Source organism: Pelophylax lessonae (genome assembly GCF_965119305.1).
Source record: "Pelophylax lessonae genome assembly, chromosome: 8".
NCBI classification, from domain to species: Eukaryota; Metazoa; Chordata; class Amphibia; order Anura; family Ranidae; genus Pelophylax; species Pelophylax lessonae.
The window spans coordinates 238,767,207-238,784,691 of record NC_138775.1 but is presented as its reverse complement, the minus strand read 5'-3'; the positions used below and the strand labels follow the sequence as shown (position 1 = coordinate 238,784,691).

At 42.9% G+C, this 17,485-nt stretch overlaps 1 protein-coding gene across 1 annotated transcript in view; it reads right to left on the bottom strand.

The window, feature by feature from the left end:
- Nucleotides 1-5,254: 5,254 nt before the first annotated feature.
- The window catches only part of SCP2 (sterol carrier protein 2), a 73,570-nt gene continuing 61,339 nt past the window's right edge, over nucleotides 5,255-17,485 (bottom strand). The window contains exons 13-16 of the mRNA XM_082266407.1: nucleotides 17,395-17,485; nucleotides 13,483-13,612; nucleotides 9,929-10,008; nucleotides 5,255-5,353 (exon numbers count right to left, since the gene is read on the bottom strand). Of these exons, the coding sequence (XP_082122533.1) occupies nucleotides 5,258-5,353; nucleotides 9,929-10,008; nucleotides 13,483-13,612; nucleotides 17,395-17,485 (397 nt within the window). The 3' untranslated portion in view covers nucleotides 5,255-5,257. The remainder of the gene's footprint in view (nucleotides 5,354-9,928; nucleotides 10,009-13,482; nucleotides 13,613-17,394) is intronic.

Genomic DNA, 17,485 nt, shown 5'->3' with positions numbered 1-17,485 from the left:
CTGGCCTGGGACCCCTACCAGACTCCAGGTCCAGACAGGGGGGTAAGGGAGTGGGGGAAGCCCAGCTCACTAAGGGATTTTTAAGGATGGGAGAAGGGTACCAGCAGGCAGGTCCGACCGTCCCTGGAGGTTACCCGCTTTCACTCCAAAAAAAATGCCAAAAGGGGAGACTGTACTTACCCTTCCATGGTGTGGGTAACGCTCCAGACAGAATCCTCGCCACCGAAGTAGGGGAGCTATCGGCCAAGGGATCGCCGCAATTTAGACCCAAGACCTGTCGTATGCGACCCTGGGGCAACCTCTGTTCGTGAGGCTATGTCGCAGCCGACCTAGAGCGTAACTGTGGTCTGCACATGCTTGCTGGCTGGGCTTGGGGGACCACTGGATCTAGATTATCCAACTCATCAGTTGAGAAAAAAACAAAAAAGATGTAAGGAAGGAGAATAAAAATTGCTAGGACCAGAGATCTCAGCCGGGAATCTAGGTCCTTATTTCTGACTAGAAAGATTAAAACTGAATATGTAGAGCGGGGGAGGGGGGGGGGTTATATACCAAGCTTAGGATGGCCTGTGGGTGTAGCCAGGTGTTCTTTTTTTTCTGCCTAGTCCAAGACATCCTTGGACAGCTCTTTGGTCTTGGCCATGGTGGAGAGATTGGAATCTGATTGCTTCTGTGGACAGGTGTCTTTTATACAAGTAACAAGCTGAGATTAGGAGCACTCCCTTTAAGAGGGTGCTCCTAATCTCAGCTTGTTACCTGTATAGAAGACACCTGGGAGCCAGAAATCTTACGGATTGATAGGGGATCAAATACTTTTTTCACTCATTAAAATGCATTATTCTGGAATTTTTGTTGTTATTCTGTCTCTCACTGTTAAAATAAACTTACCATTAAAATGATAGACTGATCATTTGTCAGTGGGCAAACGTACAAAATCAGCAGGGGATCAAATACTTTTTTCGCTCACTGTATACAGGTGGGGGTTGAAGTGGTTAAAAATAGTGTTGATTTTTAATTTTTCTTTTTAAGAAAAGGGACAATCTCTCCAAAATTCCAGGTGTCCTCCAGACTCTCACTGTATCCTCCTGTCCTTCATTCCCTTTAGCCATCCAGAAGGTAGAGTGGAGTAATGATCCTGCTACAACCTCTCCCCCCCGACATCCTCCGGCTGACATTCCCTCCCCGGTCTGCTGATTGCAGTGTGGATACACAGCAGCTAAGGATATATAGAGATATACTGAGGACAGCCGATATGGGAATCAGATATGGGCAGGACAGGGAACCAGTGTTGACAGGGGACAAATTAAAGAAATTATGCCCTGTGTGGCTCTCCCTCCAGCAGCTAAAAGCTGGTGGTAGGGAGGGGGGACAATAACTGGCTTTCAGCTGCTGCAAAGAGCCACACAGGGGATTGTTCTGTAACTTCTGCGCTGATCCTCCTCCTTGTCCTGCCCACATCCCATTTCCCCTGCTGCCAAGATCTGCTACAGGGGGACCTGGTGGTACCCCCTTATCAGCAGCCTGGGGCAAGATAGCTGTAACTTAAGGTCTCAGTAGAATTAGCAGTGACTCTATCCAAATTACATCTTGCAGCTCGCAGAAAGCTTTAATCCAAAAACTTGTGCAGATCATAAAAGATGAACACTAGATAGGTTTAAAAAACAAAACAAAAACATAGTTTATCTTGCTACAGCAGACTACAGTACATGTGATGAATGGAGGCTAAAGCATGAAGAAGGGTGGTACAAACCACACAGAGCATTCCCTAGCTACAGAGTGAGGAAGGGACAAAATTATTAAAACCCACACAAACAACGAATAAAAAAAACAAAAAAAAAAAAAACACAGTGGTAATTGAATATGACCAAACAAAAGCTCTATTGGTGTGAAAAAAAATTGGAAAAAATGTAATTTATGTACAGTGTTGCATGACCGAACAAAGTAGCACAGTGCTGAATAGCAAAAAACAATTGCCTGGTTGTGAAGGGTGTCAAGTGGTTAAAGATGGTGCCAAAAGGTATTGATTGACCTGATTGTCTTTTCAGTGTCTCAGATCCTAAGTCTGTTTGGAGCCTCCCTGGACGACTTTATTAAAGGGGTATTAACCACTTAAGCCCCGGAAGATTTTACCCCCATTCCGACCAGGGGGTATTTTGCGATTCGGCACTGCGTGACTTTAACGGACAATTGCGCGGTCGTGCGACGCTGTACCTAAACGAATTTGGCGTCCTTTTTTTCCCACAAACAGAGCTTTCTTTTGGTGGTATTTGATCACCTGTGCGATTTTTTGATCACGCGCTATAAACAAAAAAAGAGCGTCAATTTTGCAAAAATAGCAATATTTTTCACATTTTTTTATATGAAATTCCCCAAAAAAAAAATTTAAAAATCAAATTTTTTTTACTTTTTCGGCCAATTTGTTTTATGCTACCTATGTTTGGTAAAAAAAAAAAATCGCAAAAAGCGTATTTTGATTGGTTTGCGCAAAAGTTATCGCGTTTACTAACAAAGGGAAAGATTTCTGTCATTTTTGTTTTTTTTTTTAACGTGTAATGGCGGCGATCTGCGATTTTTTTTGCGGTACTGCGACATTGGGGCGGACAGATCGGACCCTTGACTGACATTTTTGACACTTTTGGGGTTACCAGTGACATTTCTACAGTAATCAGTGCTATATATATGCACTGTTACTGTAAAAATACACTGGTAGTGAAGGGGTTAACTTTATTTGGGAGGGAGGGGCTGTGTGTATCCCTAGGGGCGTGCTTTCTACTGTGATTGGCTGGGGCTTGAGCTGTATGGACACTGATCAACGGATCTACATACTAGATCCGAGTGATCAGTATCCTAACAGCAAGGAGAATGACAGGTGGCTTGTTTACACAAGCTGCCTGACATTCTCCCTCTCCCCCGCCGATCGCCGAGTGACCGGCGGACATCGGGTCCGCCGGTCACACGCGCGGGGGGGGGGGGGGGGGGTCCGTGACCACGCGGGAGCGGGAGCGCGCCTCCGGGGGCGCGCGCTCGCTCCCTAGACCCTCACAAGCTAGTGACGTAGCCCTACGTCACTTTGCCTGTGAGGGGCTGACTGCCGACGTAGATCGGCGTTAGGCAGTCGGCAAGTGGTTAAACCCAAAACCAAAAATGTTACATTTTTGCTGCTTACCAATCAGATGTGGTGGCTGTATTCGTTTTTTTTTAAGCTTTTTCCTCCTCTGATTTCATCTGATGATCGTGCCAGTAACACACTTCCCGTATAAGGGTGCCTACACTCTGGATGGATGAGCAACAGATACCTTTGGACAGGAGCATTGCCAGACTAGGGGAGGGCAGTGGTAGATGTACTAGAAGATTTAGATACACTAACAGATTGAAGAAAAAACATCAGACTTAAGCAGTGATAGCAAATGGTTTTGTCGCTTTTATGATAGAGGTTTTATATGTATAAATAAAAGCTGTTCATTATAAGCACCACTGTCAGTGGTAAATGGTTTCTCAACTCTCTAACTGCTAAATTATTAATATACATATATATAAATATATATTTATATAGCGCCAACAGTTTGTGCAGTGCTTTACAACATGAGGACAGACAGTAGAGTTACCATACAATTCAATACAGGAGGAATCAGAGAGCCCTGCTCGTTAGAACTTACAATCTAGAAGGGAGGGTCAAGTAATACAAAAAGTAATCACTGTGGGGAATTAGCTGATGGAGAAAATAAAATTACCATTGTTAGGTTGGGGTAGTATAGGCTTCTCTGAAAAGGAGGGTTTTCAGGGATAGTCTAAAAGCAAACAGTAGTTAGGAGATAATTGAACAGATTGGGGTAGGGAGTTACATAGGATGGGAGAGGCTTGGGAAAGTCCTGGGAGGCGGTGACGAGGGAGCTAGAGAGCAGGTGGTCTTGGGAGGAACAAAGAACAATTTGGTTGGTATTTTGAGACTAGGCTAGTGATGTAGCTGGGGGTCAAATTGTGGATTGCAGGATCTATAAATGTGCAGGACAGCTTGTTCTTTTGATAAACCAAAAAGACTTTCTAGCTGGATTACCAGGTAAAAATAAAGGAAAGAAAGCCTATAAAAGAAGCAGCCACTACAGCAAAGAATTGGTAAGCTGCAATATAAGGTTTCCTTTTTGTTTAATGCCGCTTTAGGCCTAGTTCACACCTATACGTTTTGTTGATGCTTTTGTCAAAAAAAGCACTAAAGTACAGTCCATTTAACATGGTTTCCTATGGGACACACTCACATCTATGCTTTTTCAGCTGCTGCATTTTTTGGAAAGGGTCAGGGACTTTTTTTGAATGCAAAACGGTGCATGTTTCGTTCAATAGACTTTAATGGAGAAGCTGCAAAAAAGCATATAGTGCATGCATGCAGTTTTTAATCTGCCCAACAACAAATTGGCCCAAAAAGAAAAAAAAAAAAAAAAAAAAAAAAAAAGCATAAAAAAATGCAAAAACACATACAAAAAGCACTGCAGAAACAGATCAAAAGCAAACTGCATAGGTGTGAACCAGGCCTTAAGGATGTCACAGGAGGGAAGAGCACTCATTTACCACAATAAGAAACGCTGGGCTTCAGCTTAGTGGAGCTTCCACCACGAATGATAAAAAAAACTGCCTATGCAAACATGTCAGAGCTTTTATATTCAAGAGGAACCCATTTATAGTAAACTTCATGTAGATGTAAGCAAAAACAAACGCAAAGACATTTTATTAGTATTTTTTTAATCAAAAGTCATTATTAGAGAAAAAGTAAAACTAGAGAAACATTCTGTTATTATCGAGTCCTGCGGGACGCCGTGCATGAATCCAGAAACCGAGCGGGATTTCAGGGCAAAGGCTCACTTCTGTGATCAATGGAATTAGTTCAATTATTTATGCACTCTATTTGCTTCAGATGTCATTCAGATCCATTAGTGTTGGTGAGAGATGAGCAGAATACAGTGAGTAGATGAAGTCAAGCGATTACAGGGTGATCCCTCCATACAACCCCTATCATTTCTAGAGAGGCCAGCAATGCTCACAATTTATCAGTTATACAGAAGAGAGGAACATACAGGTGGATTAGGACCTTGTACCATAGCAGGTACCGGCCCCTCCAGAAATAAAAGGAGAAGATGGTTCTTCACTTCTCAGCTGCATGACAGCAGCAGATGGTGTTGCTCCCAAATTAGTCCATCTGATTAGCTCTTGATACCATTGAACTTCAGCTCTGTGGTTCACATTTATCTGGTAGTGGTTTATCATTTTACAGCTTGGCTTTCACTGGCTGCAGTTGTAGGCTCTGCAGTTTCATGGCGAGCCCCATATTTCCGGTGATTTTCAGCTTGCCCTGGAAGAAAGCCTGAGAGACGAGCATTGGATTAGCAGAGTTCCATTAAAGTTTTAAAGAACTGCATGCGCCAAAATGCCCCAAGCAATATATTTAGAGGAAGAGAAATTCAACTGCGATCATTTTTTTAATGGGCCCTTAGGAGGTTTATGCCATAATGGGGGAGATTTACTAAAACTGGTACACAAAGAATCTGGTGCAGCTGTGCAAGGTAACCAATCAGCTTCCATATTTTAGGCCTGGTTCACACATATGCAGGTTGCAGTTTGCGCATTCCAGGTGCACTTTGCGTTTTAAAATACAGTAATCCCCCGCTCCATCGCGGTTCAGTTTTTGCGGTCCCGGTAATTTGCGGATTTTACTATATAAATCATTAAAAATGAAATATTTTTGTGTTTTTCATAGCTCTTGCTATGTCTCTTAGTATCTTTTATGTGTATAAATGAGTTTCTATTGTTTTAAAAGTGTGTTTAAAGACCTTAAAATGCTTCTACACGTACAGTGACAGTAAAATAAACATGCCTACAATGCATTTTAATAGGGTTTTTCTATTTCGCGGAATTTCACTTTTCGCGGCTGGGTCCGGAACGTAACCCCCGCAATGAAGGGGGGTTTACTGTACATGTTTTTGATCTATTGAAGTCTATGGAACAAAAAAACTGAAAAAAGTCCCTGGTCCTTTCCATAAAAAGCGCAGATATGAACGTGACCCATAGAAAAACCATATTAAATGGACTGTAGTGCATTTCTGCAAAACTGAAAATGCACTAAAAAAAAAAAATGCATAGGTGTGAACCAGACCTTATTAATTGAACAAGCTGAAGTTAGAAGCGGATTGGTTACTTTGCACCAGATTATGTGTGCACCAGTTTTAGTAAATCTCCCCAATGTATTAGTATGAATTGACTTAAGCCCCGTACACACGTACCGATTGTCGGCCGAACGATCGGCCGTCTTTTGTCCAGGGCTGTCGTGTCTGTTGAAAAGTGCAAAAGACTGCACACGAATTTTGTCAGCCAACAACAGCCGACTGCAGAAGTGATGTCATGTGATGGTTAACTTTCCGTGTGTTTTTTCTTTTCTGAGCAAGCCCAGTCTTGCAAATCTGCTGTCTGTCGGCTGAATTCTGTACTGACTGGCGAACAATTGGCCGTTCTGGTGACGGCCAACAAAAATTTTAAAGCATGCACATCAGATTCTATTCGGCCGAAAGTGCGCTGTCGGCTGTCGGAAGCATCATACTAACAAGCCTACAATCGGCCGATCGGCCGTCGGCCGAATATTTACGGCCGACAATCGGTAGGTGTGTACGGGGCATTACCTGTCAAACGAGCCCTCCAGTGCTGGACTGTCACTGCTCCAGCTGGGTATTTCCATCTTCCCCTGGTCTTTATTATGGGCTTTTTTTTTTTTTTTTTTTTTTTTTAAACAAGCAGCGTTTATTGGAAAAACCAAATACATGGGCTCGCTTGAATTTGCGAATTGCTGGTCCCATATGATGTCACTCCCATGCGCAGGAGTGACTTCATCATGGCACAGAACGAGTACTGTAAAAGTGGAGGCCAGGAGAGACCCGTCAGCGCTTTTTCAAATGTTGTCTTTCCTCACAGCTGTCTGCTGTGGGCAGAGTGGAGCAGAAAAATACAACATGTCTGCATTTTTCTGCACAGCTTCAAAGGTCTCTCTGCGACCCTGCGTTTAAATGCACAGTAGCTGCTGTCCATAGAAATGAATACAAAGTATTTTGTGACATTTCATTTAAGTTTAGAAGGGAAAAAAAAAAGGGAAACAGCGCCTTTCATTAAAAAAACAAAAAGGCACCCCTCCCCCCTTTGCTGGCAGCGTCGATCACTACCCGCAGAAAAAAAAAATGTTTCCTGTCATTCAGTAACCGCCTAAAGGCTCTTTCACACGGACATTCCCGTATGTCCGTATATCACCCCATCCGTTTGCGGGTGATATACGGACATAATGCATGTCAATGGGATTGCGGATGTCAGCGGATAACCATCCGCTGACATCCGATTTGTGTCCTTTCAGTTCTGTTCTGTTTTTTGGAACGGAAAAGAACCCTATTTTTCCTCCGTTAAAAAAACGGAACTGATGCAAAATCGGATGTCAGCGGTGTCATCCGCTGACATCCGCAATCCCCATAGACCATACATTATGTCCGTATATAATACCCAAATGGATGGGATGATATGCGGACATACGGACCGGATGACACAAGTGTCATCCGTGTCCGTAAAAAAAAAAAAAAAGTGCCGCAGCAGACAAAAAAAAAAATGGAGCGGCCGTGTGAAAGAGGCCTAAGGGTTCAAACAAGGAATTTGTTTAGGAAAATTCTATACAACAAAATATGAAAACATACTTAAAAAGGCCAGAGAAATTGTCAGGTTTATGGAAGCATTTAATTCTCTTTTATTTACAGTGCATCCCGAAAGAATTCACAACACTTCAGCCTTATTCCAAAATGGATTCAATTAATTATTTTCCTCAAAGTTCAAAATTCCAAAGTTATTTTCCTCAAAGTTCCAAATTTCAAAGTTCCTAATTCCAAAATGGATTCAATGAATTATTTTCCTCAAAGCTCTACAAACAATACCCCATAATGACAACGTGAAAGAAGTTTGAAATCTTTGCAAATTTTGGAGTCCACCTGTGGTAAATTCAGTTGATTGGACATGATTTGGAAAGGCACACACCTGTCTACATAAAGGTCCCACAGTTGCATATCTGACCACAAACCAAGCCATGAAGTCCAAGGAATGGTCTGTAGACCTCCGAGACAGGATTGTATCGAGGCACAGATCTGGGGAAGGGTACAGAAACATTTCTGCAGCACTGAAGGTCCCAATGAGCAAAGTGGCCTCCATCATCTGTAAATGGAAGAAGTTTTGAACCAAGACTCTTCCTAGAGCGGGCCGCCCAGCCAAACTGAGCGACTGGAGGAGAAGGGCCATAGTCAGGGAGGTGACAAAGAACCTGATGGTCACTCTGACAGAGCTCCAGTGTTTCTTTGTGGAGAGAGGAGAACCTTCCAGAAGTACAACCATCTCTGCAGCACTCCACCAATCAGGCCTGTATGGTAGAGTGGCCAGACGGAAGCCGCTTCTCAGTAAAAGGCATATGACAGCCCGCCTGGTGTTTGCCAAAATGAACCTGAAGGACTCTCAGACCATGAGAAAAAAAATTCTCTGGTCTGATGAAACTAAGATTGAACTCTTTGGCCTTAATGGCAAGCGTCATGTCTGGAGAAAACCAGGCACCGCTCATCACCTGAGCATCCCTACAGTGAAGCATGGTGGTGGCAGCATCATGCTGTGGGGATGTTTTTCAGCAGCAGGAACTGGAAGACTAGTCAGGGAAAGATGAATGCAGCAATGTACAGAGACGTCCTTGATAAAAATCTGCTCCAGAGCATTCTGGACCTTAGACTGTCTAACAGGACAATGACCCTAAGTACACAGCCAAGATAACAAAGGAGTGGCTACGGGACAACTCTGTAAATGTCCTTGAGTGTCCCAGCCAGAGCCAAGACTTGAACCCAATTGAACATCTCTGGAGAGATCTGAAAATGGCTGTGCACCGACACTCCCCATCCAACCTAATGGAGATCGAGATGTCCTGCAAAGAGGAATGGGAGAAACGGCCCAAAAATAGGTGTGCCAAGCTTGTAGCATCATACTCAACAAGACTTGAGACTGTAATTGGTGCCAAAGGTGCTTGAGCAAAGCCTGTGAATACTTGGGTACATGTGATATTTATTTTGTTTATTATTATTTTAAATAACTTTGCAAAGATTTCAAAACAAACTTCTTTCACATTGTCATTATGGGGAATTGTTTGTAGAATTTTTAGGAAAATAATAAATGTAATCCATTTTGGAATAAGGCTGTAACATAACAAAATGTGGAAACAGTGAAGCGCTGTGAATACTTTCTGGATGCACTACAAGTGACGATTCACATTTGTGCGATGCGGGAATGCTGCGAATATACAGCGTGTTCCCGCATCGAATCCGCACCCCTGGCAGTTCACACTGCCATATGCGATACGCTGGGGGTGTCAATTAAGAGTTAACGACACCCCCAGTTGCGATCGCAGTGCGATCTGAAAGTTTGCACAGAATCAGATCGCACTAGTGTGAACCACCATGCGATCCGATTCTGCCGCGGATTAACAAAAAGGGTCATGTGCGTGTTTTAGGGTGATTGCGGTGTGAATTCAGCCATACAAACTGTATGGCTGAAATTTGCACCGCACAGAGATCGCAAATAATTTTAAGAGCAGTGCGCTCCGAATTACATGCGATCTCTGTGATCGCACAAATGTGAACCGGCACTAAGTGGATATAGAGTGATATTCTGCTTCTAATTTAGTGCTGCTTGTTATCTCATGGATAAAATACAAATCTGTGTGTATAGTTATGTTCCTTTTAAAATTTCCTTTGGGAGAGGGAAAGCTTTGCAAACAGAAGCGGTGGAAGCTCAGTTGCGTCTCTCGTATACATTTCACATTTTACAGAAGTAGCGGCTTAATTGACAGGTTTTCCTGATTGCAACCTACTTGATACAAAAAACTTACTGTCTGAGGATTTATCTTTCCAGTCATCAAAGCCAGGAGGTCAGAGTCTGCCATTGTGATTGTGCAATCCGCCTTTTTATCTGCAACACAAGCGACAAATCAAATAGATTAAGCAATCATTTTACAGCTGAAATATCGTTCAGCGTCATGCCGATGGCAGTGTAAAGTCTCCCCTGACAAAATGTTTAACCCTACAGTTTGGGATAGAGTGGGGAAAGGCAGAAGAGAAAGTCATGGAGATTTCATCAGACTTCCCCTTTCTGTGACACCAGAAGAAACGAAAGGGAAGGGTGTCACCGAGACAGGAAGATGCTCTCAAACGGTTTCACACATACTGTATATGCAAATGTCAAAGACAAGCTCAATAGACAACACAAATTTAAGCAGCGCTAGCCCTTAATATTAATAATAAAAAAATTTATATAAATAAATGGATAAAGTTAAGTTTCTCCTAGGAAAAGATAAATATGTGATATTCTAAATAGAATATGTGAGTGTTAAAATTCCTATTATAATGTGTTAAACAATTTGTAAAACAACTGTATATCAAATATTGTGAAAATAGCAATATTGAGGTGCTGAAATTGATATATAAATATAAAGTGCTATAATATCGTGCTAGAGTCCATAAAAATGCCCCTCTTGGTTCGCTACTCACCACAACGCCAATATTTAAGAGCCTCAACAGTATTGCACATAAGCCTTGACACCAGGATAATTTCCTCCATACGCCTTTCACTGTAAGTATGGGTCGGCTTGCGCATCCACCATTAAAGGCGAATGGAGGAAATTATCCTGGTGTCAAGGCTTATGTGCAATACTGTTGAGGCTCTTAAATATTGGCGTTGTGGTGAGTAGCGAACCAAGAGGGCACTTTTCACCTTGGAGCACTGTATTGTTTAACCAGCACTGGAGCACCTTATTTTGATCACCTAAAGACTATTATTTCACATTTTTTATGGACTCTAGCACGATATTATAGCACTTTATATTTATATATCAATTTCAGCACCTCAATATTGCTATTTTCACAATATTTGATATACAGTTGTTTTACAAATTGTTTAACACATTATAATAGGAATTTTAACACTCACATATTCTATTTAGAATATCACATATTTATCTTTTCCTAGGAGAAACTTAACGTTATCCATTTATTTATATAAATTTTTTTATTATTAATATTAAGGGCTAGCGCTGCTTAAATTTGTGTTGTCTATCGTTTCTAAGATTTTCTTAGTGTCGCAGCAGCTGCTCATTTATATTTACACAATTTTCTTTGCACTGAATTTATACACCTCTGGTCACTTGGAGATTAATAATTTTTGGTGTTTTTATTATATTCCATAAGCGCGGGTATAAATTATTTTTTCACAAGCTCCATAGTGTGATACTGTAGATAGGATTTTATTTAAATCAGCAGTATTGCACTTACATTTAGTGTAAAAACATTCAGCGTAATGAAAACCAGGAAATCCTGGAAGCGATGCCCAGGCTTCCTGGTTTTCGGGGAGCAATCGAGGCCGCTGGATCCGCAGATCAGCTTCCCCTGTGGCGAATGGGTTACATAGTTACATAGTTCGTGAGGTTGAAAAAAGACATCAGTCCATCCAGTTCAACCTATGATGTGTGTGTGTGTTTGCTGTTAACCGTACATTGTATACCCCTGTATGTTGTGGTCTTTAAGGTGCCCATCTAATAGTTTTTTGAAACTATCAATGCTCCCTGCTGATACGACTGTTTGCGGAAGAGAATTCCACATCCTTACTGCTCTGACAGTGAAGAACCCCCTGCGTATTTTAAGGTTAAACCGCCTTTCCTCTAGTTTTAGTGAGTGGCCACGTGTCTTATTGTATTTCCTTTCTCTGAATAGTTTGTTCCTTATGCTCGGGTCGCCAGTACAGTATTTGTACATTGATATCATATCCCCCCTCAACCGTCTCTTCTCCAGAGAGAATAGGTTCAGTTCTTGTAGTCTTTCCTCATAGCTGATGTCCTCCATTCCCGTAATTATTTTTGTTGCCCTTCTCTGGACTCTCTCCAGTTCCAGCACATCCTTCCTGAGGACCGGTGCCCAGAACTGGACAGCATACTCCAGATGTGGCCGAACCAGAGTCTTGTAGAGTGGGAGAATAATCTCTTTATTTCTGGAGTGAATCCCCTTTTTTATACATCCCAGTATTCTGTTGGCTTTGCTTGCAGCGGCTTGGCATTGCATGCCACTGCTAAGCCTGTTGTCTACCAGTACCCCCAGGTCCTTTTCCATCATAGACTCACCCAGAGGTCCCCCCCCCCAGTGAGTAGCTTGCTTTCTGGTTTCTGGCACCCAGGTGCATTACTTTACATTTTTCAACATTAAACCTCATCTGCCATGTAGTTGCCCACCCCGTTATTTTGTTCAGGTCCGCTTGTAAGGTTTCCACATCCTGCCCAGAAGATATTGGCATGCTTAGTTTAGTATCCCACTCACGGTCCTGCGAAGAGACGTACAGTTACGTTGTTTCGTGGGAATGAGCCGACCTGCCACCATATATATACGGCGGCTGGTCGGCAAGTGGTTAAATAAAAATTCTATCTACAGTATCACGCTTTTGGTGCTTGTCTTTGACATTTGCATGTACGTTTGAAACCGTTGGAGAGCAAGTAACAAGGAGGAATACCCTGGGGGTGGCCCTGGATTTTTTTTTTACAGCCAGATTGACCTTTGGATGCTGGATACCCCCCCTTGAGGGGGGATCTCTCTGGTGAGCGAGGCAACAAGTGGGGGGCACGTGGAGACACCGGGCACTTTGCATTCTTCTGAGAAACTCTCTCAGCTGCAACATCTCCAGTTCTTGTCCCCAGTGCAGTAACTGAAGTACTGATACATGAAGGGTGGAATATTGAATTCATGGATGGACTATCTTTTTCAAACAAGGACTTATGATTGGTAGCACTGGTCACTTTACATGTTTTTGGTCACTTTATATATTTAAGGCATAATTGATTTTTACCATGTGTTTGTATGTTGTAGTATTGGTTATTTTCACTGGGCACTTGCTTTTTTTGCACAAAATTCACTATAGATCATTTTTATATCTTGTTTATCTATACGTTTGCCTTATTTGGCATGGTATGATTCATGACAACTTTAGCGTAGCTGTCTGTCCGTACCTCATACCGGCAGGCAGTTACTGAATGACAGGAAGCATCTTAGATCACTCATCAGCCCCCCATTGAGAACTACAAGTCATCAGCCTCAATGGCTGACGTTAGTTGCAGTTCCCTTATTTACAGAACTCTTTGAATGAATGACACAATCAGGTGGGCGGAGCTCTGCACAGCCATGGTTTTTTTTTTTTTTTTAATTGCAACAGAGTGTGCCGGTAGAAGATCCCTCCACTCACTGTCCCACCGGAGACTCAGGGACATGCGGGGGCTGCACCCTAAATACGCGTGGAACATTTTACAAAAGGTGAACTTATCCTTTAACAGCCTACTAGTGTTAGAGGTCACATAATGATTGCACTCAGACAATAATTCATTATCTACCACAAATCCTAGAGATTCACCTGAGTCATAGTGCACAGATCCTTTTCCATTCTTCACATCAACAACCCAAAGGGCCTCCTTCCCTCCAGGCCCATCTTTTACCTTAAAGGCAAACACACCTCCAATCTTTTTCACAAATTGTTCCCCTTCCTGTAAGCAAAAAAGAAATCAGTCAATCATGTAGAAGCACCTGATATTAGTCACACCATATTTTATTTTCCTAAAATAAAAACAAATTTGAGGATAAATCAAATTAAAAATGCTCCCTGCCCCTCCTAATACTTACCTACGCTGACTAACCTGTGTAGGAAAGATGTATATACTTATTTTCAGCCTGCTCTGGTCCGGTCAGCCCTGATTGGCTGGCTCTGCCTAAACAACCCCTTTGGCCCTCTGGGGGGGCTCAGAGCTTCTAACAGTAAGGGCTCTTTCACACGGCCGCTCCGATTTCTTCTTCCGCTGCGGCACTTTTTTTTTCACGGATGACACTTGTGTCATCCGCTCCGTATGTCCGCATATCATCCCATCTGTTTGCGGATGATATACGGACATAATGTAAGTCTATGGGATTGCGGACACCGCTGACATCCGACTTTGCTTCCTTTCCGTTTTTTAAACGGAAGAAAAATAGGGTTCTGTTCCGTTCCAAAAAACGGAACAGAACTGAAAGGACGCAAATCAGATGTCAGCGGATGGTCATCCGCAATCCCATTGACATGCATTATGTCCATATATATCACCCGCAAACGGATGGGGTGATATACGGACATACGGAACACCCGTGTGAAAGAGCCCTAAGTATTACAGAGCTTTTATGGTAACAAGTAAAGTGTAGTTCAAGATGGGTTTTAACAACAACAAGGGTATACTGGCGCAAAAAAGATTCAGGGGTGACTTACAATAAACCTACTAAAGGGACATATAGGACAATAAAGGACCTAGAATGATAACCAAAAAAGTCCATAAAGTCCATAAACCACAACAAGTCTGTGAACACTTGAAGGCAGCTCTGTCACAAGTAGAGAAGGTGAACTTGCAGGGTACTAGAAGAAAAAGACAAGCGCCACTCTAAGTGTAATATGACTTGGTGTTTTATTGAGAATTCACCATACTATGTACTCACAATGTACAAGTAGTAAAACAGCAGTGGATATGTATCTCAGGGGATCGGTTGTCCGGATGCCTAAGCGGAAGGGAACTGACTGGTGCACTCCTAAGATCCGTGTCTAGCCCGTGATGGTCGGCGTTGCCCGGACCCTGGGGACACTTGCAGAGCTTCCGGCGACGAACTTCCGGCTTGGGTGTGGAGCGTAATGGCGTAGGCAGGCGACGCGTTGTCGGAGCATGCGCTCCTTCCTCAGGTCTCTAGACTAGAGGCCTGAGGGAGGAGCGCATGCTCCGACAACGCGTCGCCTGCCTACGCCATTACGCTTCACGCCCAAGCCGGAAGTTCGCCGCCGGAAGCTCTGCAAGTGTCCCCAGGGTCCGGGCAACGCCGACCATCACGGGCTAGACACGGATCTTCGGAGTGCACCAGTCAGTTCCCTTCCGCTTAGGCATCCGGACAACCGATCCCCTGAGATACATATCCACTGCTGTTTTACTACTTGTACATTGTGAGTACATAGTATGGTGAATTCTCAATAAAACACCAAGTCATATTACACTTAGAGTGGCGCTTGTCTTTTTCTTCAAGATGGGTTTTAGATCTGCTTAAGGAGACACCATCACCTTGCACATGTAAGTGACAGTGTCTCTGCAAAGGTGTCCCAGCTGACATCTTACCTGGGACCCCTTTGCCGTTCCATAGCAATTAACGCTGAAATCAGCAGTGCCAGTGACTTGAAGGAGTGGTGATGTTACTCCCTCCGCTATGCAACACTGCTTGGGTCTACAGATTGGCTGCCAGTGCCGAGCATGGTCACAGAGCATGTACATGCTTCCATACATCCAGGAGCTTCAGGTAGAGTCTCCAGTTGTGATAGGGAAAGAAACAGTGAGAGATTGCAGGCAAGGTGCGTATAAGGGAGTCAGGGGGGTCCTTTGCGGAGTCATTCTCACTATCTAGTGCAAGGTGACATGGATTACACATAATATCTATCTAAGTTGGCAAGCTCTTAAAGTGTTACTAAATCCACAACAGTAAAATCATTCTGTATATGCAGGAAAGCATGCTTATTATACTCACTGTGGAACCTAAGGGGTTAATCCTGCACAGTGTGTAAAAAGGCTGTTTGATTCTGTTCTCTTTGATCCTCTCCTTCTTCCACTGTCCCTAATTCATTTCCTGATAGAACAGGGCATTGGTGGCACTCTGCACATGCTCAGTTTAGTGTGTATTGCTAGAGAGTGATCAGCACAGAGCCAATCAGCACTGTTCAGAGGGTCAGTGGTCCTGCAGCCTCATAGGACAAAATCAGAGGAGAATGAAAACTCCTCCTAAAAGCTTTAACAAGACACTGATAAAAGCCATAAGACTGCTATATACTGCTGATAAGAAAAGGTATTTGGAAGTTTATATTTACATTGCATTTCCATGTTCTGTGTACTGTGGGAGACCAGATATTGTGAATACAGGCTCCTGGGTTCAGTAACACTTTTTTTTTCAAAATGTAAAAATCAAATTCATTTTGTAACTTAAAAAATAAAAATAAGATTATATTAACCACTTGACGACCGCCTGCCGCAGATTTACTGCGTCAGGCAGCCGCTCCTGGGCAAAGCGTCGTAGCTCTACGTCGCTCGCTCTCAGGAAGCTAGGGGGCGAGCACGCAACACCGGCAAGGCGCTCCCGCCTCCGCTCGTCAGCCGGGGAGCCAGTGCGCGTGTCAGGCAGCTCCGATTGCCGCCTGACACCGGCAATCTCCCCCCGCTGACAGAGACATCCCCCCCCCCCGCTGTGTTTACATCAGCCGTCCGTCCTTCTCCCTGCAATGATCACAGAGGTTATGTGATCCTGCTATATAGGATTGCATGTCTCTGATCATCTCACAAGTACAACCCCCCCCCCCCACACACGCACAGTTAGAATCACTCCCCTAGGCTTACATTTAACCCCTTGATCACCAATAGTATTAACCCCTTCCCTGCCAATGGCATTATTACAGTAACAGTGCATATTTTTCACACTGATTACTGTAGTAATGTCACTGGTCCCCCCAAAAGTGTCAAAAATGTCAGTCAGGGGTCCGACCTGTCCGCCGCAATGTCCGGCAAAAAAAAAAAAAAAAATATAGCAGATCGCCGCCATTATTAGTAAAACAAAAAAAATTGACAAATCTTTCCGTAGTTAGTAGACGTGATAACTTTTGCGCAAACCAATCAAAATACGCTTATTGCGATTTTTTTTTTTTTTTTTTTTACGAAAAATATGTAGCAGAAAACAAATTGGCCTAAAATGTTAAAAAATTTTAATTTTTAAATTTTTTTTGGGAATGTCATATAGCAGAATGTATGTGAAAAATATTGTTTTTTTTTTCAAAATTGTCGCTCTTTTTTTGTTTATAGCGCAATAAATAAGATTCGCACAGGTGATCAAATACCACCAAAAGAAATCTCTATTTGTGGGGAAAAAAAGACATCAATTTTATTTGGGTACAGCGTCGCACGACCGCGCAATCGTCCATTAAAATAACGCAGTGCTGAATTTGCAAAATAGGGCCTGGTCATTAAGCAGGAAAATCTTCCGGTCTTAAAGTGGTTCAAATTCTTAGCATCGATGTACAAATTGGTCGGTAAGGTTTATCCTGGGACATGAAAGGTAGATGCCCTATGAACAAATCACATTTTCATACTATCTCTTATCTCTTGATAAGGTGATCGTTGATTGCAGTAATCTGTATTAATGGGTCAAACTGAACTATTTTGCTATGATAAAAATACACTGTAAAAGGAATACATTAATAAATCACCCCACCCCCTCCCCCCCTTACCTCTTGCAGCTTCTTTTCAATCTCCTTGAACACATATTGGGCTTTAAACCCATCTTCAGCGCTGGTTGGTGCCAGCTGGATACGGGTGGAC